The 27,026-nt window shown below is 44.4% G+C and overlaps 2 protein-coding genes across 3 annotated transcripts in view; both read right to left on the reverse strand.

The window, feature by feature from the left end:
- Positions 1 to 20,423, reverse strand: part of SLC25A17 (solute carrier family 25 member 17) — a 44,822-nt gene extending 24,399 nt beyond the window's left edge. Inside the window, exon 1 of one of the 2 annotated variants that reach the window (XM_055141087.1) lies at positions 18,581 to 20,423. Coding sequence is in view for 1 of the 2 variants with exons in the window: in XM_004610529.3 (XP_004610586.1) it covers positions 15,489 to 15,542 (54 nt within the window). In the remaining variant the exon portion in view is untranslated. Of the gene's footprint in view, positions 1 to 15,488; positions 15,669 to 18,580 lie in introns of those variants that run through there. The other variant, XM_004610529.3, reaches the window with a different exon arrangement.
- A 513-nt stretch (positions 20,424 to 20,936) lies between these two features.
- ST13 (ST13 Hsp70 interacting protein) overlaps positions 20,937 to 27,026 on the reverse strand; it is a 28,306-nt gene continuing 22,216 nt past the window's right edge. The window contains exons 10-12 of the mRNA XM_004610531.3: positions 25,431 to 25,479; positions 22,692 to 22,816; positions 20,937 to 21,343 (exon numbers count right to left, since the gene is read on the reverse strand). Of these exons, the coding sequence (XP_004610588.1) occupies positions 21,215 to 21,343; positions 22,692 to 22,816; positions 25,431 to 25,479 (303 nt within the window). The 3' untranslated portion in view covers positions 20,937 to 21,214. The remainder of the gene's footprint in view (positions 21,344 to 22,691; positions 22,817 to 25,430; positions 25,480 to 27,026) is intronic.

The raw sequence follows: 27,026 nt of genomic DNA on the forward strand, positions 1-27,026 counted from the left end.
CACAGAGAAAGGGGTGTGGGGTGGGAGGAGATAAAAAGTTGGCCATTTTCACCTGGCACGAAGGAGGCCTAGACCAGCATTTCCCAACTGAGAGACACAGTTCTCAGGGGATCACAGATTTAAAAAAACAACAACTATGTAACTGGGAGGCCATTTCACAAGACTAGGGGATGAGCCAGTAAGACAGGAGGGTCACAGAAAGGAAAAAGTTCAGAAAAGGTTCAAAGTCCACTGAGAAAAGGTTGAGAAACTCTGGCCTAGACAATATGACCCAAAACGGGGCCAGGGAAAAATAAAGCCGGGAGGATGCTTGCCTCTGAGCTCCAGCACCTCCAAGGTCTCTGACTGCAGAGCCAGGCGTGAGCCCTCAGCACCACCAGGTATGGCCCCCAAACAACAACAAAATGAAGCAAAAAAGTTATACTAGTAGAGACAAGAGGGATAATATAGGATTAAGGGCACTTGTACTTGATGCAGATGACTGTGGCTTAACCACTGGCAGCACATCTGGTCCCTCAGGCACTGCCAGGAGTGATCTCTGAGCATAGAGCTGAAAGACCTGAGCACAGGCAGAGGTGGCCCCAAAATCACCTGCCCCTCCCAATTATAATAAGGAACTAGAAACTAGCTAAGTACAAGCGAAGCCTATATTATATGTCACACAAATATACATAATGTACAATTTTCTTTTTTTGGTTTTTGGGCCACACCCAGCAGTGTTCAGGCCTTACTCGTGGCTTTACACTCAGGGATCACTCCTGGCCGGGCTCAGGGGACCCCCTAAGAGGTGCTGGATTTGAACAGTGTCCACTACATACAAGGCTAGCACCTTAAGCTCTACTCTCTCTCCGGCCTCTATTTTTATGGATTAGTCCGGGAACCTGCCATAAAGCTCGGCACAGTGTAATCCCTATAAATTTGTTAGTGACTATATGATCACATTCATGTGCAAATAACTTAGTATCTCCAAGGAAATGCATTCCAAATGCTAAAGGTAAATTTATAACATAGCTATTCTGTATACTGAGGTCTTGTTATAGTTGTGTCCTTGCCAAACAAAAACACACAGATGACTGTTTTTTATAAGCAGCTGTTATCTAAAGGAAAATATTTATTATATATTCAAGTTTTATGCCAAGCTATAAAAAAAACCCACGATATTTTAAAATTTGAATTAAATTCCTCTTTTCATACGCTTGACTGTTTATCCACCTCTAGGATATTTGTTCACTTATATATTTTTGTACCAGAGAGGCATAAAAATAAATCCATTATTTTGAATCTCAAAATTTTTTAACCGTCTGAGTGGGAGTTCTATTGCTGACAAGTTACAATGTAAAAGAATCTACTTCCAAAAAAACATTCTCTTGTATCTCACTGAAACCAAACATTTCAGTCACAACATTCTACCATTCCCCCTTGGCAGTGAATCACTTGGTGCTGGGAAAACTAATTCCTAGTCACAAGGGCATTCACTCCGAGTAGGAAATGGCTGACGCAAGGCTATTTTATACCCTACCTGTGGTCCTGGCCCTCTAACATTTTAAGTCACTGTCATCCCTTGTTCATTGATTTGCTCGAGCGGGCATCAGTAACGTCTCCATTGTGAGATTTGTTGTTACTGTTTTTGGCATATCGAATATGCCACAGGTAGCTTGTGAGGCTCTGTCGTGCGAGCGGGATACTCTCAGTAGCTTGCCAGGCTCTCCGAGAGGGGTGGAGGAATTAAACCCGGTAGGCAGTGTGCAAGGCAAACGCCTTACTTGCTGTGCTATCACTCCAGCCAACATTTAAGATACTACTAAATTTAAGATACTACTAAATTGTTCTCTACAGTGGTTGCACAATCTTACTTTTTCATTAACAAAAGGGGGTTCTAATTTCTCCATATCTTTACCTTCTATTTGATTATACCCATTCAAGTAATTTAAAATATTTCACTGAAGTTCTGACTTGCATTTGCCTAGTAACTATTACCCAGAATCTATTCATGCTTTTATTAGCTACTTAAATTCTTCATGGAAAAATATTTTTCCAATTTTTCAAGGGCTGGAGCGATAGCACAGCAGTTGGGCGTTCGCCTTTCATGGCCGACCCATGTTCGATTCCTCCACCCCTCTCAGAGAGCCCGGCAAGCTACCGAGAGTATTGCGCCCACATGGCAGAGTCTGGCAAGCTACCCGTGGCTTATTTGATATGCCAAAAACAGTAACAATAAGTCTCACATTGAGAGACATTACTGGTGCCCGCTCAAACAAATCGATGAGCAACGGGATGACAGTGACAATTTTTCAATTTCATTTTCATAAGTTGTTTACAATTGATTACATTCAATATTTCAACCCAATCCCACCACCATTACACCTCCCTACCACCATTATTTTGAATTTTCCCACCACCACTCAAGCCACGGCAGATGGTAAATAATTTATTTTGTATTGCTTGTTATGAATAATATGAGATGTTGCATAGCTACTTTTGCAGCTGCACACTCCTGGAATTCTAAAATTTTTAAATTAACTGGGGTCTGGAAGCATCTCTGCAGTGTGCTGCTCTCTTCTGAGATTCATTTGTGAGTCTCTGGAACTGTAGAAAAAATATTTTAAATTTTGTCTAATTATTTTTGTTTTGGTTTGGGGATAACACCCAATAGTGCTCAGGGGTAACTCCTGGTCCTACACTCAGGAATTACTCCTGGTGGTTCCCAGAGGACCATATGGGATGCCAGGTATCAAACCTGGGTCAGCGACATGCACTCCGATTTACTAATAGCTCCGGCCCCTACTTTTTTCTCTTATGGGATGTGGGAAGGATGGTTTCCCAATAATCAAACTCAGGGACTTGTGGCCAGAGCGCTAGTGCAGCAGGGAGAGCACTTGTCTTGCATGCAGCTAACCCAGGTTTCATCCCCAGCATCCCAAATAGTTCCCTAAGCACTGCCAGGAGTGATTCATTAGTAGAGTCAGGAGTAACCCCTGATCATTACAGATGTGGTCCTCCAAAAATTAAAAAATTTTAAATAATGCAGTCACGTATGCAGAGCATTCTGCTACTGAGCCTGTAGCTACATCTTCCTTTTATGTTTTTGTTTTGGGGCCACACATAGCAATGCATAAGGTTTTCTCCTGGCTCTGCACTCAGAGATCACTACTGGAAGGGCTGGGGGCGAAGCGGGGGCAGAGGTGGCACTGGGGATCCAACGCATGTCGGCCATGTGTAAGGCAAGCCCCAACTTACTCATTTTTTAAAATGGGTTATCCGCTTTTCATTTTTTTTTCTTTTTGGGTCACACCTGGAGATGCACAGGGGTTACTCCTGGCTCTGCACTCAGGAATTACCTCTGGCGGTGCTCAGGGGACCATATGGGGTACTGGGAATCGAACCCGGGTCGGCCATGTGCAAGGCAAACGCCCTACCCGCTGTGCTATTGCTCAGCCCCACTGCTTTTCATTTTTGAGTTGTAAATATCTATTATAGATATAAGATCCTTATCCAGTATGATTTACAAATATGTTCTCAGATTTCACAGTCTGTACTTACATGATAGTATCTTCCAAGTACAAAGCTTTCAGGAGCAATAGTGCAGTGGGCTGGGCATTTGCCTTGCACATGGCTGACCCAGGTTTGATATCTGGCATCCCATATAGTCCCCCAAGCACTGCCAGGAGTAATTCTGAGTGCAGAGCCAGAAGTAACTCCTGAGCATCGCCAGGTGTGACCCCCTAAAAAAAGTCTAATAATAATAATAACAAAGTACAAAGCTTTCAATTAGAATGAAACCCAATTCGCACATTTTTTTTTGTTATAATTGTACTGTGTCAGTTTCTTTTCCCCCTTTTTTTGTTTTTTTGGGGGCCACATCAGGTAATGCTCAGGAGGTTATTCCTGATCTGCACGCATGAATGACTCCTGGTAGTGCTCAAGAGACCATATGGGGGCTGGAGCGATAGCACAGCGAGTAGGGCGTTTGCCTTGCACGCAGCTGACCCGGGTTCGAATCCCAGCATCCCATAGGGTCCCCTGAGCACCGCCAGGAGTAATTCCTGAGTGTAGAACCAGGAGTAACCCCTGTGCATCACCGGGTGTGACCCAAAAATTAAAAAAAAAAAAGAGAGACCATATGGGATCCCAGGGATCAAACGTGGGTCAGCCGCATGCAAGGCAAGCACCCTACCATCTCTCCAACCCATCTGATATCATTTTCCTAATACCCTCTCTGCAAAGCCAGGTATGACCCAAAAAGCCAAAAGAAAAAGAAGAGGGGCCGGAGCAGCAGTATAGTGCCTTGCATGTGGATGACCTGGGCTCAATCCCCTGCATCCCATATAGTCGCTGAGCACCTCCAGGAATAATTCAGGAGTAACCCCTGAACATTGCCAAGTGTGATCCAAAAAGTGAAAACAAAACAAACAAACAAAAAAACTTGCTAGCATTTAGGGGTAGAAGACACAGGAAACTGGATGCACAAGCTTAGTAGACAAAAAATGCTTCTTCATATCACTCATGTCTCATGTTAAATCTCAGTGCCAGAATGAAGTATAGAATAACATCACACGAAGCTGACACCCAAGGACAGTAGATACAAGGGCAAGGAGGGTTGCCCCATAGCTGAAAGCCTGCTTCATGAGCAGAGAGAAGGCAGATGGAATTGAGAAGGGATCACTAAGAAAATGATGGCTGGAGGAACCAGTTGGGAGGGGAGATGCATGCCGAAAGTAGATAATGGACCAAACATGATGACCTCTCAGTGTCTGTGTTACAAGCTATAATGTCCAAAAGTAGAGAGAGAGTATGGGGAATATTGTCTGCCATAGAGGCAGGGTGAGGGTGAGGAAGGGGGGGGTATACCGGGATATTGGTGGTGGGGAATGTGCACTGGTGGAGGGATGGGTGTTTGATCATTGTGAGATTGTAACCCAAACATGAAAGCTTGTAACTATCTCACAGTGATTCAATAAAATTTTAAAAATTAAAAAAAAAGTGCAACCTCCGAGAGCCAGCCCTGCGCAACCTCCGAGAGCCAGCCCTGTGTAACCTCCGAGAGCCAGCACCTGTGTAACCTCAGAGAGCCAGCACCTGAGTAACCTCAGAGAGCCAGCCCTGTGTAACCTCCGAGAGCCAGCACCTGTGTAACCTCAGAGAGCCAACCCTGTGCAACCTCCGAGAGTCAGCACCTGTGCAACCTCCGAGAGCCAGCACCTGAGTAACCTCAGAGAGCCAGCCCTGTGTAACCTCAGAGAGCCAGCACCTGAGTAACCTCAGAGAGCCAGCCCTGTGTAACCTCAGAGAGCCAGCACCTGAGTAACCTCAGAGAGCCAGCCCTGTGTAACCTCAGAGAGCCAGCACCTGTGTAACCTCAGAGAGCCAGCACCTGAGTAACCTCAGAGAGCCAGCCCTGTGTAACCTCCAAGAGCCAGCCCTGTGTAACCTCCGAGAGCCAACCCTGTGCAACCTCCGAGAGCCAGCACCTGAGTAACCTCCGAGAGCCAGCCCTGCGCAACCTCAGAGAGCCAGCCCTGTGTAACCTCAGAGAGCCAGCCCTGTGTAACCTCAGAGAGCCAGCACCTGAGTAACCTCAGAGAGCCAGCCCTGTGTAACCTCAGAGAGCCAGCACCTGTGTAACCTCAGAGAGCCAGCACCTGAGTAACCTCAGAGAGCCAGCACTGTGTAACCTCCAAGAGCCAGCCCTGTGTAACCTCCGAGAGCCAACCCTGTGCAACCTCCGAGAGCCAGCACCTGAGTAACCTCCGAGAGCCAGCCCTGCGCAACCTCAGAGAGCCAGCCCTGTGTAACCTCAGAGAGCCAGCACCTGTGTAACCTCAGAGAGCCAGCACCTGTGTAACCTCAGAGAGCCAGCATGCATGTGCCATCCCATATATCTAAGCAACAACCCCCATGACAAATGGAGTTATTAATATGAATAAATTTTTACTGCGTGTTGTTAAAAAAAAAAAAAAGGTAGAAATCAGAAGGGAACACCTAGTAGAGACTATTGGGAGGACCCACTCAGGTTGAAAGCTGCGTGCCAAAAGTAGACTATAGACCGAACATGATGGCCACTCAATAAATACCTCTATTGCAAACTACAACATCCAACAGGAGAGAGAACAAAAGGGAATGCCCTGCCACAGAGGCAGGGTGGGGTGGTGGGGGTTGGGGTGGGGGTGGTGGGAGGGATACTGGGAACATTGATTGAGGAGAATGGGCATTGGTGGAGGGATATAAATGAAATGCAAACATGAAAGTTCATAAGTTTGTAATTGTACCTCATAGTGATTCATCAATAAAAATTAAAAAAAAAAATACCAAAAAAAAAATTTAAAAAAAAAAAAAGAAAGAAAAAGAAAAAGAATATACCACCATTGGGACTGGAGTGATAGTACAGCGGGTAGGACGTCTGTCTTGCATGTGGCCAACCTGGGTTCGATTCCCAGCATCCCATATGGTCCCCTGAGCACCACCAGGAGCAATTCCCAAGCACAGAGCCAGGAGTAACCCCTGAGCATCACTGGATGTGACCCAAAAAGAAAAAAAAAAGAATATACCACGGGGGGGGGGATGCGTGGAGCAATAGCACAGCGGGTAGGACTTTGTCTTGCATGAGGCTGACCCAGGTTCTATTCCCAGATCCCATATCCCCTAGCACCATCAGGAGTAATTCCTGAGTTCAAAGCCAGGAGTAACCCTTGTGCATAGCCGGGTGCAGCCCCCCCCCAAAAAAAAGAATATACCACCATCTACATTTTAGATTATGCATCTAAAACATTATCTGTTTATAGCCACACACAGCCATGTTCAGTGTTACTCCATGGCTCTGCACTCAGGAATTGCTCCGGGAACCATATGGGATGCCGAGGATCAAACCCCGATTGAGCAAGTGCAAGGCAAGAGTCTTATCTGTTGTACCATCACTCCAGCCCCTATGCTTTTTCTTTAAATACTCAAAGTTTATCTGCTTTTTTGGGTACTGGGCCCACAGGTGCTGGGAAATGAACCCAAGATCTCAATGTACAAGGCATATATACACTTCACTCCTGGGCTACTACACTAAAGAACCACCCAAGTCTAATAACACAGACATGATGTTGAGCTGAAAAAATGAACATAATGAAACTGTGGGGTTAACCTGGAAAGGAGCTGATCCCCCAGTATGTGTAATCTAATGGGAATAACAAGCAGGGACAAAAATAAATAGAACCAAAGCATCATGCCTTCTAAGTACAATGTTGGGGTTGGCATACGAACCAAGTTACCAAATTCAATCATTTCCAAAATGTTAATTTAACCTTAAAGGTTAAAAAATTGTTTTTTAAAAAATGCAATGCCAGTTCCAAAGTCAATTTCCAGAAAAGAGTCCAGAAACTGTTGAGTCATATCTGCACCACTGAAATTTGTGCTCAGCATCATCTCATAGAGTGCATGGCACTAAAGAAAAATTTAAAAAAAAATTTTCTGGGACCAGAGCGAAAGCACAGCGGGTAGAGCATTTGCTTTGCACCTGGCTGACCCAGGTTCAATCCCCAGCATCTCAAATGGTCACCCAAGCACCGAAAGGAGTAATTCCTGAGTACAGAGCCAGGACTAACCCCTGAGGATTGCTGGGTGTGACCCAAAAAGAAAGAAAAAAATTTTTTCAATGGTAAAACTTTAGCTAAGAAAATCTTTAAAAAATGAAGGTCAATGATAGGTGGTTCAGGGGTACAACACATAACCTGCATGTGTGAGGCCCTGAGTCCAAACCCTAGCAACACACACTCACATAATACAAATTCAAAAATGAAAAGCCCGGGGCCAGAGAGGTGATACAGCAGATAGGGCACTTACCTTGCACACAGCTGAAATTTGTGCTCACCAGGTTCTATCCCCAGCATTGCTTATGATCCCCCCCAGTCTGCCAGAGTGATTCCTGAGTTCAGACCCAGGAGTAATCCCTGAGCACCACTTCATGTGGTCAAAAAAAACAAAACAACAACAAAAACCCATATGGTGTAGCTTTCTTATTAAAAAATGTTTAATATGGGCTGGAGCAATAGCACAGCGGGTAGGGTGTTTGCCTTGCACACAGCCAACCAGGGTTCGATTCCCAGCATTCCATATGGTCCCCTGAGCACCGCCAGGAGTAATTCCTGAGTGCAGAGCCAGGAGTAAGCCCTGGGCATCGTCGGGTGTGACCCAAAAAGAAAAAAAAAGTAGTTTAATAGGGACTGGAGTGATAGTACAGCAGGCAGGGCATTTGCCTTGCACGTGGCTGACCCGGGTTCGATCCCCAGAATCCCATATGGTCTCCTGAGCACTGCCAGGAGTAATTCCTGAGTGCAAAGCCAGGAGTCCAAGAGTAACCCCTGTGCATCGCTGGGTGTGACTCAAAAAGCAAAAAAAAAAAAAAAAAGTTTAACATAAACAAGGGTCAGAGGTTAGTTCAAAGGGCTGGACTACATTCATTCTTTGCATATATGTTTGACCACTTGGTGTGCCAAGCCCTAGCATTATTGCCCCAAAATAAATGTTGTTCTTCTAGTATACCTCCAAGTTCACCAAATTAAAAGTTACTCATCTAAGCTGAGTTAAAGTCTTTCCCCTGATATAACAGTCAAACCAAATCTCACACCTATACACAGAGATACAAGTTAAATGAGAGATCTAAAATAATATTTCTTAACCAGGAGTCATATGGCTACTTGGGGCACCAGGACAGTCCAAGGGACCACAGAAACAGACAAGGATGGAAGGTGGCCATGGTCAGAAAAAAAGTTGAGAAACACTGGCCTAAAGAATAACCATTTCCATTACCTGAATAATGGAAAGAGTATGAACTTTAGAATAAACTATGAGGTTCAGGTCCGAGTTACAGCCTATACTATATAAAAAGTAACTTTAAACTTTCATGCCTCAATTTCCTCAACTATCAAGGTTGCTTTGAGAAATGAGAATTTATGGAAAGTATCCAACATACTAGGCAACAGCTGGAACTCAACAAATGTCAATTTCTATATATTCTTTTATGACACCTTTTAGTATTAGAAGTCAATATTAGAGTCCCAAAGTTAGTAACAGTAAAGTGCCTTTCAAAAGAGTAATTGTTATTTTTTTTTAAGTTTAATAAAAAAGAAAAAAAAAACACTTTCAAGAGCCTAGAAGTGTAAGAACAGAAAAAAAGAATGGAAAAAAAGCAGCAAACTAAGCCATTAGAAAACCAGTGATGACCGCTAATAAAGAAGTTTTGTGGTCAAAGTAGGATGAGATAGTAATTACATACAGAATATTCTGTATATAAACTTGGCATAAAGGGAGAACGATATCTTTTGCCTACTTCTCCCTCTGGGAGAAACTGGCAATCCTCTGAGAGTTTCCTGCCCACAAGGGACAGTCTTGTAAGCTTCCCATGGTGTATTCATATGCAAAATCCAGTAACAAGCTGGATCTCATTCCCCTGACCCTGAAGAGCCCCTTTCTCCAGTGCAACATCGTTAGGAGGGCCGAGTCAAGATAGACTTCTAAGATCTCAGGGAAAGGACGAAATGAGATGTTACTGAGCCCGCCCAAGAAATCGGTGATTAATGGGATATCGTGATTGTGATCGTGATCAAAGGGAGAACAGATAGCAATCAAGATGGCAGTCTCTAGACAGTTCAGACTAAATCTATACTGTTTTATGACAGGACATGTCTAAGCATGTTTGAAGACTAAAGCAAAGTGAACACTGGAGAAAGGGTAAGGGAAAGTGATGTAAATTAATGATGCAAGATTCTAAAAGATAATTGAGAGTGAGGTGAATGGGGAGAAAGATCAAGGTCAAAGACAGTAGAAGTGGATGCATCTCAGTTTTTCCTGAGCCAGAAAAATGTGGGAAAATTTTTCCCCCATAAAAAAGATGGAAAAACTACACTTGATTCTAAAATTAGGGGGGGGGAAATGGAAAAAGCAAGCAGGTTCTTCCAAGTAACCTATTTTATTTAGAGCGAAAGTGATACCATCTGGCACTATGTAGGGAATAAGTAGAGGACACAGACAGAAAAATTCAATTCCAATGATCTCATATCTATACCAACCTAAGTTAATCCTATGGGAATCTGAACAACTATAGTCAAACTGGTTTTGAAATGGTTTTGAAATTTTACTTGAAATTATCCCTTGGCATGCGACGAAACACTCAAAAATCACTAACCTGCTGATCGTACTTTTTGTTTGCTTGGGGGCCACAGCTGGCTGCACTCAGGGCTTTCTCCTGGTTCTGTGGATCAGGGGATCACTGCTAGCAAGATTCTGGGGTGCCAGGGATTGAACCCAGGTTAGAGGTGTTCAGGGACACTGCCCTAGCTGCTATTAGCTCTCCAGTTCCTAACTTCTTCTTCTTTTTTTTAATAGTAGACCTGGAGTGATACTATAGCACGTAGGGTGTTTGCTTTGCACACAGCTGATCCGGGTTCAACCCGCAGTACCCCATATGGTTCATTGAGCCCGCCAGAAGTGACCCCTTAACAAAGCCAAAAGTAATCTGAGCACTACTGGGTATGCTCCCCCAAAAACAAAAAAAATTTTTTACAGTACCAAAAATTGAACTGAGGGCTTCATACATGTAAGACATGAGTTCTATTGCTGAGTCACCTCCTCGGCCTGTTTATTTTTAAAATGTGCACATGTATGGGGCTGGAGAGAGCTCAATAGACGGGAGCACATGTTTTTGCACTCAGGAGACCCAAATTCGATCTCCCCTCCTCTCAACACAGACTCCCGAGTTCTGCCAGGTGACCTCTGAGCACTATGTCAATAGTAGCCACTTGAAGTGACAGAATGTGGAACTTAGAAGTGAATAAACAAATATAAAATGTCAACTCAAAAAGTTTGAGAGTAGTGAGGGTGACCTGGTTGTGACATGTTATCCCACTGATATCCAGGGTTGATGTGGCAGATCTGGCTGGCTAGGTGGGTGTCCCCTCCCTCCTCCCTCACCACTCCATGTGTGTCCCTCCCGAAGCCGCTGGCTCAGTTGAAGAGGATGGCTTTTCCCGAACATTCCTTGGTCAAGGGTACACAAGTAGCTGCGCTCCCTTGTTAGAACCTCCAAACAAGTTCTCAAAAAGTTCGAAGGGGTTGTAGAACAACTCTAGATAGTCTTGAAGTTTATATAAACGAAGGTGACAATGCTGATGGGAACACAGGCAGAATTCCAACCCAAGCCATCTGATTTACTCTGAACAGATACTCAAGGGCTCTAATACACCATATTAAACCAGCTCTCCTTGAATATCTCTAAGCTTTGGTTGAAGCTCAAGAAATTTATTTAAACATAAGTCATTACCACAATACCATAACATTAACAGTAAGACTATTTTCCTCACCAACTGTGATTTTCTGTGGTGAGATTTTTTCCCCCTTTGGTGCAACCTGAAAAGGTAGTGTATGTGTTGTGAAATTTGTCTTGGGTGCCATACCTGGTGATAATTAGGTGTTACTCCTGGCTTTGCACTCAGAAATTACTCCTGGCAGTGTTCAGGGGACCATATGGGATGCCAGAGATCAAACTGAGGCTGGCCACCTGCAGGACAAACACCCTATCCACTGTACTATTGCTCTGGCGCCAAAAATTTAATTTTTTTCTTTTCTTTCTCAGGTTCCTGAAGTAGTGCTAAGGAGGCCAAAGGCCCCTCCTAGTGATTCATGATCACCAGCACTAAATCTGGAAATGTGACCATGTGATGCTGGGGCTCAAAGTAGAGCTGGTCACAAGCAAGGTATGTACCCCTGTATCGCTCTGGTCCTGTGATGTTTAATAGTATTACAGGAGTTTGTGAAATATTTGAGAACCACTCCACAGAATTGTGAAAAAGAAAACAGTGCAGCTTCTCGTGTAAATATTTCACAGTAAGTACAGTCCTGAGGGAAACAGAAAAGCAATTTTTCAGGGGCAGATCGATAGTACAGCAGCTGACCTGCGTGTGACTCCTGGCATCCCAAATGGTCCCCCGAGCACTGCCAGGAGTGATTCCTGAGCTCAGAGCCAGAAGTCACCTGTGAGCATCGCTGGGTGTAGCCCAAAATTTATTTAGGAATAAATACTTTCTAAAGAAAAGAAAAGCAATTTTTCTAACAAAAGCATATCAGTTGGAAGGGAAAAGCCAGTAAGATGAGTGAGATACCTGTTCAATTAATCCCCATACGGTCCCCTGAGCACCATCAGGAGTGATCCTCACTTGCTCAATTAATCCATATATGGCTCCCTGAGCACGACCAAGAGTGATGGCGAGCACAGAGCATTTAGTCCTACTACATCCTTCTGAGCATGGCCAGGTATCTCCCCCACCCCAAATAAAGAGCACATCAGATAATCTAATATACTTTATAGAAGGAAATGACATGGCAAATACAGAGTGCAGAATTTTTAGAGAAAAAAGGACAACAGAGAGAAAAGAAAAATATTTCATAACTTACATAGGTATGTCAGCTCTACCAATACCAATATAAATTTTAGAAAACAAATGGGGGGGGAACAATAGAGTAAGGGGTTAAAGGGCAAGTTCTGCATGTAGATCCCCGGGTGCAATCCATAGCACCTGTTGGTCCCCTGCAACAGCTCCTGGGAAGCAAGTCCCAAACATGAAGCTGCAAGTGGCCCAAGTACTGCTGGAGTGGCCCACAGACAGGAAGGGAAGGGGGAAAAGGAAAAAGGGAAGAAGCGAGCAAGGGTCCTTGAGTTAAATTCACCCGCAGGATTGACATAAATAGGATTTTACTGGAACCCTGCTATGCCCCTTCAGTTATTGCCAGTATCTGCTTTCACATCACCGAGGCAATGTGAAACAGCCCTGAAAGAGACCACCCGGAGTCAAAAAAGAAACAGTCTGTTATCTCATTAGAAAATGTCCGACATTTGGGGCTGGGGCGATAGCACAGCGGGTAGGGCGTTTGCCTTGCATGCGGCCAACCCGGGTTCAAATCCCAGCATCCCATATGGTCCCCTGAGCACGGCCAGGAGTAATTCCTGAGTGCAGAGCCAGGAGTAACCCCTGTGCATCGCCAGGTGTGACCCAAAAAGAAAAAAAAAAAGTCCAATATTTACTTTATAGTACTTAAGACTAGATACAATTGTGTACTCAACTGTAGTCTAACTCCCTGGTCAGAATACAAACTTCACGAGGACAAACATCTTACTCCACTCTGTCTAGCGCAAAGTACACTGCACAGAATTCAATAGGCCACAAACGTACCTTATGTTAGAGCACCTGCCTCGAATGTGATGCCTGGGTGACAGACAGAAAGTATGCAACAAAGAAGTAATGAACAGAAATGGTTTTTTAGAAATAACTTCTTCCTTCTTCCCAGTGTCTCTGAGTTACCCTCCAATATCCACTCTTCTGCATTGTCATTAACCACTGACTGGATTGACCATGCTGATCAACATGTTGATAAATTTTTTTTTAACATAAATATCATGGGGCTAGAGTAATAATAGCACAGTGGGTAGGGCATTTGCCTTGCACGGGGCCGACCCGGGTTCTATTCCCAGCATCCCATATGATCCCCTGAACACCACCAGGAGTAATTCCTGAGTACAGAGCCAGGAGTAACCCCTGTACATTGCTGGGTCTGACCCAAAAAGCAATAAATAAATAAATATCAGGGGCTGGAGGAATAGCACAGCGGGTAGGGTATTTGCCTTGCACACGGCCGGCCCAGGTTCAATCCCAGCATCCCATATGGTCCCCCGAGCACCGCCAGGAGTAATTCATGAGTGTATGAACCAGGAGTTACCCCTTTTTGGGTGTGACCCAAAAAGAAATATATATATATATTTATATATATATCAGTCCTCATCTTCTTTGATACATCTGACCCAGTTGGTCTACACCCTTCACGTGACTTCCGGAACACCATATTCCTTTAGATCAACCCCGCAATTCCCCATCCCACTGGCCCTTTCTTGGTGTTACCTCACTGTCCCAACCTCTTGATGCTGGTGTGTTCCAACTTTTTTCAAATCACACTCATATTCCTTGGTGAGATCATCTAATCTTCACTCACAGGCAGATCAATCTAAATGAGTCACCAGCCAAAACCAAACTCATCTCTGGCCCCACACATACTGTTCCCCAGCTTTCACCCTTGGTGAATGGGAGCATCATGCTCTTTCCAGTTGCCCAGGACAGAAACTCTTGGAGAACAGATTCATTCTGTTCATTCCCAGACCCAGTCTACCATGAGACCACAGCCGTTCTAGTATGTTCCAAGTTAATGACCATTTTTCACCACCGCCACTACCAAGACTCCAAGCTACTCCCGCCTCTTAATTAAGAAACTAAGATGACATCATCGTCTCAACAGTTTCCCTGCTTCGTCCTGGAGCCCTGCAGGCTACTCAAGAGAGTAGCCAGGGTGATGTTTAAAGTGGTAAGCCAGTAACTCAGCTGCAGACTGAAAATCTCAGGACTTTCCACGCAAAGTGTAGGGGAATTCGGTCCCCGGGAACCCTATCTGTCCTGTTGTTCTCGCCAAGTAGGTACTTGGGCCTTCTTGCCCATTCTAGGGCAGGACAAACAAGTTTCGGGGCCGGAGCGATAGCACAGCAGGGAGGGCGTTTGCCTTGCACGCGGCCGACCCGGGTTCGATCCCCGGCATCCCATATGGTCCCCCAAGCACCGCCAGGAGTAATTCCTGAGTGCAAAGCCAGGAGTAACCCCTGAGCATCGCTGGGTGTGACCCAAAAAGCAAAAAAAAAAAAAAAAAAAAAAAGAAACAAGTTTCATTTCTGCATCTTTACACTGCCTGGAATGTTCCCAGAGTCCTGCATGGGGCCCGTCCATAAAATCTGGGGGGCCTCTAATTGTAAGACCGTGCACTAGGCAGGGACATCTATTTTGGGTCAGTAACGTGCGGTTTGCAGGCCACCGAGTCAGCGAATGGAGTTGGGGTCCAACTCCCATGAATTTGCTTTGAACAGGAGTTCCCAAGGGAGGGTGGGAGTCTCTCAAGTCACTGCGATTCCAACAGAGGGGGCTGGAAACTGGAAAAAAAGAGCAATGCGGGGTGGGGGGGGACAGGGGTGCGGGGGTTCACGCTCCTGGGTGCGTGATGCAGAGTTGCGCACACGCGGGCCTGGGAGCGGCGGCCACGCTGACAGGCAGGAACACCCACACCCGCCCGCTCCTCAGACACGCCGGCGGGGCGACGCGCCAGCTCACGCCGCCCGCCTGACTGGGAGTTCGAGCGACACTCGCCGGAACCACGGCCGGGTTCTGCTCGGGCCGGGCGAGGCCAAGTGTGTCGGGGTGTGCGGGCCCGGTGACACTCGAAATTGCCGAGTCCCCAGAAAACTGCCCCGGCGCGCCCAGCCCCCCGAGGTCTGTGGGACCGCCGCGGCCAAGCCTCAGCCCCTGTCAGGGCGCCAGACACGAGCCCCACGCGCCCTCCCCCTCCAGCCCACCCTCAAGCCGGACTCGGGCACTAGCTCGGAGACGCCCCCCCGCGGCCCGGCAGTGAAGACCCCGCCTCACCACGGCTCCGGCCACGGCGTGGACCAGGCTTTCGTAGGACAGCACGGAAGCCATGGGTGCGGTTGCCCACAGACCCAGCCACTAGAGCCGCAGAAGCCGCGCGCACCCTGGTGAGGAAAGCAGCGTCCGCGCCTCAGGCGCGAGCGTCGCTATTTCCCCTTCCTCAGGCCCGCCCCCTTCCGAGCCACTTCCGGGTCGCAGGGCGCGCGCGGGCCCCCGGGGAAGGGCGAGGCCAGGAACGCCCTCTCGGCCTATTGGTCGCCGGCGGCGGGCCACGCCCCGAGGCGTGTCTCGCAGAGCCGCTCAGCCCGCCGTCAGTCGTGGACCCCCGGCCGGGGGGTTGCCCGTCTTTTGCAGTTTGACTTCAGGACAGGCAGGGACTCAATCCTGCCGGTTTCTCTGCGATTGATCGCGCACCTTCTTCCTTAGTTACCACTATGAAAGTCACATTTCGGCCGTATCTACGGACTAGGCAACGTTCTCTCTTCTGACAAGCAAGGGGCGTGGAGGGAAGAGAGCTTGATCTTCAAGGCATTTTCCTGTGATGAGAGGCCGGTGGGATGGGAATAGGTGGTGGCACGGAGGAAAGCCACTTCTTTCGGGTTCTCCCATTTCAATGAGAAAGTGACAAAAACAAGTGTTAAGTCCTGATGCGAGGATTACAGAAGGTAAATTTCTGTAATACGTTCTAAAAATTCCAAAGAAAATAAAATTCCCCCCGCTGTTGCAGTGAGCAAGTTTAGGGCTGGAGAGAATGGGTAAGGCGCTTATCCTGCACGCTGTGCACCAGGTTCGAGCCCCTGCACTTCTTAAGGTCGCCCGCGTCCCCACCTGATCACCACTGTGTGGCCCAAAATCGGTGACGGCGGAGACAGGCGTGGAGTACACAGACACCACATTCCAACTCTAGCCAAGGTCATAGGAAGAGGCCAAGTTGTTGTATTCCGACTTTCCTAGGAACCGTTGTCCGTCTCGGCACCAACAAGTTTACTTGTGTGATATCCTAGTTTCCAAGCTCAGTGCTTAATGCACACTATTGCATTCATTCAAAGCCTTACAATTTTTCTGTTTCATGTTTGCTTTTTGGGGAGCCACACATGGTGATGCTATATGCCTAATAACTTAATTTCAGGACACCAAATGCTTGTTTATACTAGCTTTTATCTACTTGCTACACTAACTTTGCCTAATACTTAGGATTCATAATTCTATAGATATTCCCCCCAAAATGTTTTCTGCTTTGCAGTACTGGGGATTGAATTCAGAGGCTGACACAGTAAAACACTGGCTCTAATGCCTAATTATATCAATTACAAATGTCAAAAAAAATTACAGGAAATCCTGGATACTCCAACGGCACATTTACAAAATGGCACAATTAAAGTATTTCTAAATTTTGCCAACTTGAAATACCAAACTACCCACCCAATTTGCCCATTTTTTTTTGCTTTTGGACCATGGGTATTCCAGGGGCCATTACTCCCTCTGTAGTAATCTGTCACCAAACGCGTTTTGTTGTGGGATCTTTTTTTGGTGGAACGTGGGGTGGTCTTATTTGGTATCTGTATTCAACCAATGAAAGATAACATATCAACTATAAAAACTATTCAGGTTATGCTGGAGAACAGTGGGCAGGGTGCTTGCCTGGCACACAGCTGGTGTTCAGTCCTCAGCACCCACAGCAACCCAGGGTGTCTCAGGAGCCCAGTCACGAGTGATCTGAGTGTACAGCCCAACATGGCCCAAAGCACCCCAAAAGTTATTCACCAGAGGACCAGGAAATAGGTCAGTGGCTTGGAGCACAGGCCACAAGATCAACTCCTGGTGACACCACTGTGCAGTAGTTGGTCCTGGCAGCTTTGTCATGTGATCCCTGGCCCTGAAGCAATTTCCCACACCACAGCCAGGAGTGAAGTAACACGGCCTGGATGAGAGTACTGTGACCAATGTTTAACCCCAACTGAGCACAACTGAAAAATGTTTGGGCACCTAGCCAGACAAGTGGGATTTCCAACCACTGTAGCACTAAAGGGAAGGAAAGAAATTACTTCTATTTGGGGGCTATCCAAAACCCTGTGCTCAGGGCTACTCCTGACTGCACTTAGGAATCACTCCTGGTAGGCTTGGGAGACCATCTGGGGTGCTGGGGATCAAACCTGGGTCAGCTGCATGCAAGGCAAGTGCCCGACCGCTGTACTGTATCACACCAGTGCCTGACCATAATTCTTAAAACTGTTTACCTTCCCCTATCATTGGGACCACCACGAGTAACAACAATTATGCCATTAGGATACACCTTTTTTTCATTAGCAACACTTGCATACCCAATGTAAATATTAAACAACCCACTGCAAATGTACATATTGTTTTCAAGTTTCTTGAAGTAATGAATAATTCTGCAATAAGAATCCATGTAACTTCGATTCAGAGAGAAGCCTGATGAGAACCCTATCTCCACAACTAAATGCTTATGTTACCCTCACAGAAACATTCCAACAGTGGAGGGCAGTGGTCAACCAGGAGGAGCAGGTGCAGGAAGGTGGTCGAGTGTTAGTATAAAATCCAAATAGCAGCAGTACTGTAAACCAGTGCCAAAAATTTATTTTGAATGAGCCTGTCAAAGCAGCTGCTCTGAGCAACAGTACAGTGGGTTCGGCTTGCCCTGCACGCAGCCAACCTAGGTTTGATCCCCGGCACCACCAGGAGTGATTCCTGAATACAGAGAGCCAGAAGGAACTCCTGAGCATCCCAGGTGTGCCCCACAAACAAACAACAAAAGCGCCTGTCATAGTGGCAGATGGGAGGCAAACGGGGACACTGGTGGAGAGAAGTGGACACTTAAGAAGAAATGGCGTTGGAACACTGTACGCCTAAAACATGCCTAAAACACAGCCACACAGAAAACTTTGTAATACCTGGTAACTAAAAAGGGCAAAAGTTACCTTCATGGGCATTATTTTAGGATGCAGCCAATACATGCAAGCTAGACAAAGCACTTCATGTAGAGAAGATTACTTACCTGATTAGTATGCTACTGGGATGCTATATTTTAGTATTAGCATACCACCAAGATGTAAATTATCTCCCCTTACCCATTAAGTCAGTACTCCTGGACAGCAGAGCACCTCTTCAGTTCTTGTTGCTACCCAGGAGGTGCTCCTGTCTACTGCTCAAACTTGCAGTGCTCAGAGGTGGCTCCAGCTGTGCTTGGAAGACAATGTAGTGGCAATACCAAATGTGGGACTCCTGCACCCAAAGGATGTGCAAGCAGTTAGGCTCTTTTCCAGACTCCAGCTCAGGCCTTCTCCATTTTTTTTTTTATGGTAGTATTTACTGGGCATATGTCCATACACCTACGAGCATTTATTCTGCAGCCTTCTTTGTAGCTAGCTAGGAAGTGGGGGGAGGTTTTAAGCTGGAAAAAAATTATAAATATCATTCAGTGATCTCAGTATCTCAGCATAAGCTTCCATGGCACCCTAACCTACTTCCTCAGGAAGAAGATAAGCTCCAGAGGAAAGAAATGGAAGCCTTCATGTGAGTAAAAGCAAACTTGCTTACTATCATACTGCTAGAGAAAAGTACAGTCTGGTTTAATCCAATGTATCTTCAAGAGTCCTTGCTAACAGCAAGGGCAACTGTTTTATATAAGCTGATGCTCTATTGTTCAGTAAGTAACTTAGGAGTACTGGTGACAAACAAAAAAACAGAAAAGATGGTGCAGAACAAAGGGGAAGGAGGGAACACAAAAGCCAATGTGAAATCAGTTTTTAACACAGGTAGAAATATCCACTAACTAATGCTTTTAAGCAGAAAGAAACTTTACTTTTCCTTATAGCATCATTAGCACAAGAACATAACACTTTTGATTTAGAAATAATATTGTGAATTTCATAAACTTTCTATGAAAATGAAGAACATATTCTCAATTTGTGGAACCTGAAAGCCTAAAAAAACCCAAAATACATTTTGGTATGATTCAGTAGACCTTACTTTCACCCATTTATAGCAATCTCAAATATACTTAGGTAATGTTTAGTCAAATAAATCAAATAAGAACCCCAGAAGCAACTACTCTTCTTGAGTTATTCACAGCACACAAGGGAAATTAAGTAAAATACAGCAATAAAAAGTATAATAACAAATTCAAAGTTTATATGCAGAGCATTTTTTTAACTATACTGGTATTTTTCAAGGACTTAAAACTCATGCTCAATTAGCATACAGCTTTTCCTCACTTATACAATAGATGCATTTGTATGTGCTTGTGAATAGCAAAGGGTTAGGCCCTGAATCAATTTACTTATGAGCTCAGAAATGTATTTCTTAGCTTTTACTTCAGTGCTTCTGCCAGAGCAGAGGCTCCTAATCCTTTGAAACTGCTCAAACACAAGCAATGTAAATTGTAAGATAGGCAGAAATCGAGCAATTCCTGATATAATGCCTGTATTTAGGCACTTAATGTAAAAATTAAATGTATCACATAAACATCATTTTCTTTATTCTTGGAGAAAATGGAACAGAACAGGACTGTGGTATTTAAGACTGTGCTATTTGAGGAGAATGGTATTTCATGATGCTGACAACTGCGTGCACACACAACACACACACAAAACATGGATTTTATGATATGCAACTCATGCTGGATCCACAAGTTTTGTGATCCACCATGTTATCAATTAATGCAAACTCACACTCTTCAAAATACAAAGACAAAATAAAGTGTAAGTGCAGTGGGTATTTCCTAGAAGAACAAACAACAAAGGAAATCCCTTCTTTCAACATGTTTGAATATAAAATTTCACCAAAGTGAAAACTGAACACTTAAATATGAAATTTTTGGCCGAAGACAGACATTACAGTAGTTAAGAGTATTATCCTACAAACTTACATGTGTTACACATTAAGCACAACAAATTTGCTTGCGCAATTATGTGGAGAATAATTACAGTAATAATTCTAATGAAAAACATTATCTTTCACCCAAGAAAAGGAAAATGAGAAAACAAGTAAAAATCTGACAAAGTAAAAGACATTTTCTGACCAGTTAATTTTAAACATAGAAGAATAAAATGAAAAGTATCTCTTTTTCACTATGTGGGAATATTTATTTTATGTAACTGACAGGAAAAGAGCCACGTAAATCCAACTCTACCTAGAGTATTATAAACACCATTCCTTCCCATCAGGCCTTACATGCACCTGTGCAGGTGCTGGCAAGCAGAAGGGCCACTGCAACCCTGCCATGTACTTCCAGTCCCCATATTGTAACACTGTGGTCCCAAAAGTTTTGAGAAAAAATATTCAAATAACGTACTTAAAAAGATAAAACACTTCAGTAATCATGTAGCCAACTCAAAATTTCTCTATTGAAATTTTATAATTATCTCCAGATGTTAAGCTTTTATTTCACTAAACTGAGCAATAAAGACTCAAGAGGATTAGAGAGATTATGCAGGGATTATCACACCCTTTTAATTGGTCTTAAATATTTTTAAGGTTCAAAAATATTTGAAGTTTGTAATTCCTAGTAGGAAACATTATCTGAATGAGTATCCTAAATGGCAAATGTTTCAGTTGCATATGGGGCAGAGGGCTAAGGATCATATTCAAAGCACCCCAGCTTTCTTCACAAGAAGGTCAGAGGTACACTGGTTTCTATTATTGCGACATCCACTGGGTGATCTAACTTGCTTTTTCTTCAGCAAGGGCTTTTCAAGAGGACATTATGACTGACCTCCAAATTTCGCTGACAATTTACTGATAAGATTCATGACCTTTGGGTTGCTCTGATATTTGGACATATTTGCTGGATTCTGTGCAACATCCTGAAAGGCCACCATAACTTCTGGATCCTGGGGGGGAAAAAATTTGATTTAAAATTGATTAAGTCAGCAGGTTCATTATCTACATATAATCACAGTCTAGTCCAGGAATGCTGCTCAGCAGTACAGTTCATGCCTTGCCTGTACAAGGTACTAGATTTGGTTCTCTGAATCCAAAAACCAAGTAAGCAACAATATAAAGAAAAAAAAAATTCCTATTTAGACCTATAAATTTTTAATGGTCAAGTTAACTACGATCTGGAAAAGTACCTAAAATATAATTTCTGTATGTACTTCAACGTCAACTGGCACTTGAAATAGCTAATAAAAATATATAAAATGCTGATACAAAGAAAAAGTAGTAGTTATAGTCATCCCATTGCTCAGCGAGTTATTCGAGCGGGCACTAGTAACATCTCTCATTGAGAGACTCATTGTTACTGTTTTGGCATATCCATCACAGAATATTACCTATGGTTTCTATTTAAAAGTTTTTGCTTTGTGGGAAGTTTTGGACCATAGCCTGTGCTGCTCAGCTGTTACTCCTCCTGGACGTGTGCGCCAAAGTGACCTTCAGCAGAGCTGGGAGGACCATACACAGTGCTCAGGATCAAAATGGGATCGATTGGTTGCGTGCAGGTTAAGTACCTTACCCTCACAGTATCTCTTTTAATTTCTCGGGGGAAGAAAGTGGTCCACACCTGGCAATGCTCAAAGGTTACTCCTGGCTCTGCACTCAGAAATCACTCTCCTGGCGGTGCTCAGAGGACCATATGGGATGCCAGGATCACCAGGGCTGGTTGTGTGCAAAGCAAATAAATGCCCTACCTGCTCCTCTCCAACTCCCTGCTCACCCCTTCCCCCACTATCTTTCCAACCCCTTAGATAGTACAAAAGGCAAAGGATTAAATCCCAGCCATCACATGAGACCTCTCAAGCACTGCCAGGGGTCACTCGTAAGTACAAGGCAAAAAATAGCCCCTGAGCAATTTAAGGTGTGGCCCAAATCCTTTCCACCCAAAAAGCTATTCGCTATGAAAACTACTATGAAAACCTATGTCACAATTACATAGGTTTATATAGGCTACTGATAATTCAGAATAATTAAAATATGGTCAACACTAATCTTTGTCTCTGCACAAAAGTTGGAGGTGTGTGTGTGCGGGAGGGTATCTTACTCATGTAAAGACCAATTTTTGTTTGGAGGCCACATCAAGTGGTACACAGGGGCTACAAGCAGTGCTTGGGGTCACCCCTGGAGACCTCAGGGAAACAAAAGGTATTCAGTATCAGACCCAGCTTCCCACATGCAAAGCAGATGCTCCAGTTCTTCGACCTAGCATCCTGGCTCATAAAGACCAAGTCTGCGAAGTCTCACCTGCATGGCTGCCAGAACCTCTGGATCACTAAGAATTTCGTTGAGTCCGGGCATTCCTGCCATTCCTGCCATTCCAGGCATTCCTCCAGGAAAAGCACCACCAGGCATTCCCCCAGGAAAGCCACCTGCAAGGATTGAAAGAACTGTAGAGAACCAAAGACACTATCCAACAGTATGGAATCGGAAGTACCCTAATTCCCTCTGATTAACACACAAACAAGGGTGCCACTAAGCCAAATGAATTTGAAACATTATTAACTAAATGTAACAGAAAAGAATTTCTGTGGTGCTTTGTTTTGGGTCACATATGGCTGTGCTCAGGGGACCATATATGGTCCTGGAATAGATGAGTACAGAAGGAGGGCCCTACCCACTGCACTATCACTCTGCCCTGAGGTTTTATTTTTGAGGCCAGAACTTTTGTTCATAAACCACACTGTTTATATAAAGTGTAAGGGGTAGGGCCAGAGCAACAGTACAACAGGTAGGGCATTTGCCTTGCTCCGGGCCAACCCAAGTTTGATCTCCGGCATCCCATCTGGTCCCCCAAGCACTACTAAGAGTAATTCCTGAGTGCAGAGCCGGGGTAAACTCGAGTATTGCCAGATGTAACCCAAAAAGAAAAAGAAAAAAAAAAAGGGTAAGGGGAAAACAAAATTAAAAACAAACAAAAATTGGGCTGGAGAGATAGCACAGCGGGTGGGGCGTTTGCCTTGCACGCGGCCGACCCGGGTTCAAATCCCAGCATCCCATATCGTCCCCTGAGCACCGCCAGGGGTAATTCCTGAGTGCAGAGCCAGGAGTAACCCCTGTGCAGAGCCAGGTGTGACCCAAAAAGCAAAAAAAAAAAAAAAAAAAAAAAAAAAAATTAACTTTTGGTCTGGAGTGATACAACATGCTGTGCCTTACACACCGTGGATCTGGTTTGACCCCAGCACTGTATCCAGTCCCCAAAGCACCACTAGAAGTGATCCCTAAGCACAGAGCCAGGATTGTGGGTTCCCCCACAAAAAATAAACACAAAAACTTATTCTTCTCTTTTGTTTTAATAGGCCACCCCAACTGTGCTCGGATCTTAATCCTGGATAAACTCAGGGCTCAATCCTGGCTGGGCTTGGGGGCCCCCTATCTGTGGTGCCCAGAACCAAACCAGAGCCAGCCTTACGGACAGGGTGCTTGCCTGGCATGCGGCCGACCCGGGTTCAATCCCTGGCATCACATACGTCCCTCCAAGCATCATCAGGAATAATTCCTGAGCACAGAGCCAGGTTTGGGTCCCAAACAAACAAAAAGTATTTCCTCCAGTATAAAAATGGCCCAGCTCCACACCCTTTCTCAGAGAGTCTGAAGAGAACAGACTTGCTGGGGCAGTTCAAAGCTCCCGGAGGGCTCAGCATGTGTCAATTTTGCAAATTTTGCAATAAATCGGATGAGAAAGCTGCATAAAAAGCCACTGAGTTTAATGGACACAGAAAGTAACACAGAGGGCTCGGGGTGCTCTAACAGCTCAGTGAATCCTCAATGATCTTAGTGACACCACTGTGCTGTATAGGCTCAACTAGCAATATGAAGGAAATGATACTGGGTCTCCCAAGGGGGCAGATTTGAAGGGTGAGTATGAAACTGGGGACAATAGTGGAAAGAAGGTCACACTCATGGTAGGACTGGTGCTGGAACATTTAATACCGGAAACAACTGCATTATGAACAACTTTGTAAGTCACGTGTCTAAATAAAGTTTCAAACATTTTTAAAAAATACATGTTTTCCTCCAGACTCAATGGAACTGGGAATGGGTGATCTCCTCCCATCTCCCCTATTTCCAGTAGGTTGGCAATCACACCCACAAGCTGCCGATGGCACTATATAATCTCATTAACGGCCATGATCCAGAGACTAAATTTAAATCTCTCAGAAGAGAGCACAGAACGATACGCCAGACACGTCACCAGACCCCATGCCAGGCTGTTTCATTCAGGGCAACCCAGAGCGGGGGTGGGTGAGGTCCCGCCCATCCACCAAAAACCTCCACAACTCAACTGCCAACTGCCACTGTGTTCACGGCCACTGACCACACGCTAGGACAGGCCTCACCCATGAGTGAATCTATTCCTGGACATCTTACACTTTACACCACTGATATACCCAGAGTAGCACACCACATTTGATGGGGTGTAAAGTAGAAGGCAACCAACCTTAGCGGGAAATATACTTATACAGGTACATATATAAGCACACAAGGCTTAACACTCAACATGCACCAATGTTACTAATCTTTTATAGAAGGGCTTAATGGCTCCTCGGTTAAATACAACAATCTTCACACACTTTCCTCTAAAACCCTTTTTTTTCCCCCCATCTTTAGTGGATTTCCATTAACAAACAATACAAAATAAATTATGTATGTTCTGCTTTGGGGACAAGGTTTGGGGTCTGGATGGAAATATGGTGGTGGGAAGGAAGTGTAATGGTGGTGGAACTGGTGTTTGAATATTATATGTAATCAAATATCTTGAATTTTATAAAACTACATGTTTTCTCAAACTGAGAAATATACTGCATTTTCACTAATAAAAAATTTAACAAGATTGAATCTTTCTAGAGGATGATACTCTAAAAGAACTTTTCAGTGTTCCAGAGACTAAATGTTCGAAATATATAACGTACATATATGAGGACCTAAATCACACTACTTAACTATTTATACTATTAACAGTTAAAAATTTTCCCTTGGAAATACCTGGGAAAGATCCATACTGATTTCCTGCTTGTCGTCTGGCTTCTTCCTCCTTCAATATAAAGAGAAAATAAAATACATTTAAAAGCTTTCTTCTACAACCATATTATTAGCACAACCATACAAATGTTGTAAAATAAGCTAGTTAGAAACTTATTCAGAGATTTCCAAATGGCAATACTCATTTCTCAGAAGAGAGCAGAGAGCCCGAAGAACACACTCCTTTCATCCAAAAATAATTTACAGTTGGACTCTCAATGAGCATTACTTTCCATGTTTTACTATTTTTTTTTTAATTTTTGGGTCATACCCAGCGATGCACAGGGGTTACTCCTGGCTCTACACTCAGGAATCACCCCTGGCGGTGCTCAGGGGACCATATGGGATGCTGGGAATCGAACCCGGGTCAGCCGAGTGCAAGGCAAACGCCCTACCCTATGTGCTATTGCTCCAGCCCCCATGTTTTACTTTTGACAGGAAGAAAAAGCTGGCATGCAAGTTTTTTTCTAATTTAAATTTTTTGGGGCTTTGAGCCACACCCAGATATGTTCACGGCTTATTCCTGTCTCTGTGCTTATGAAAACACCTAGGGTAGGTCACAGGGGACTACATGAGATGCCAAGGATCAAACCAGGGCTGCAGTGTACAAGGCAAGCTGCCAACCTACTGTACAATCTCTCTTGCTCCTGGCATGCAATTTACAAGTACTGATACATCTGTCCATGCTTAAGGAAACTGTAGATTCTTACTACTTTTAAAATTTGAAAATGAGAGGGGGCTGGAGCGAAAGCACATTTTAAGGAACAGTAACAGTAGGTTACTGTTAACGTGGCTAACCTCAGTCTGATCCCCGGCAACACATAAGGTCCCCCAAACACTGTCAAAACTGAAGCCTGAAGAGTAGAAGAGACAGTACAGAGAGTAGAGGGCTTGCCTTGCATGGTCCCAACACCCACCAGACGTTATGAGCACAGAGCCAGAAGCCAGTCCTGAGCACAGTGGGGCAAAAATAAAAGAATGTGCACAGAGCAAGGATTAAGCACTGAACACTGTTAAGTGTAGCCCAAACCGCCCCTTCCCTCAAAAATTAAAAGTAGACAAGTAAAATTTCAATAACCACGGATCAATTCACCATTATAAACAGGAAAAATATAGAATAAACCTTAGCAAATCAGAATAAGCATTATTCTTCCTGGAGTGGTGGGAAGAGTATGTGTTTGGGCCATACTACTCAGGAGTCACTCCTAGAGATGCTCGGGACCATATGTGTTGCCAGGAATGAACCAGGGTATAGGGAGTAAGTTGTACTCCCTGTATTATCTCTCTGGACCTACAGCATGATTTTTTTTAAAGTAAATGATACTATCAAATTCAATACTTGACACAAAAACCTCAATTTTATCAGGACAGAAAGAATACAATCCAAAGAAATATTTTGATTTTAAGACCAAGGCATATGGCTCAGTAGTAGTAGGTCTGCTTTTGAAGACATGGGTTTGATTCCCAGCACCACAAAATAAATTTCTTTTTTTTTTTTTTTGCTTTTTGGGTCACACCCAGTAGTGCACAGGGGTTACTCCTGGCTCATGCACTGAAGAA

Source organism: Sorex araneus, chromosome 6, assembly GCF_027595985.1.
Source record: "Sorex araneus isolate mSorAra2 chromosome 6, mSorAra2.pri, whole genome shotgun sequence".
NCBI lineage: Eukaryota > Metazoa > Chordata > Mammalia > Eulipotyphla > Soricidae > Sorex > Sorex araneus.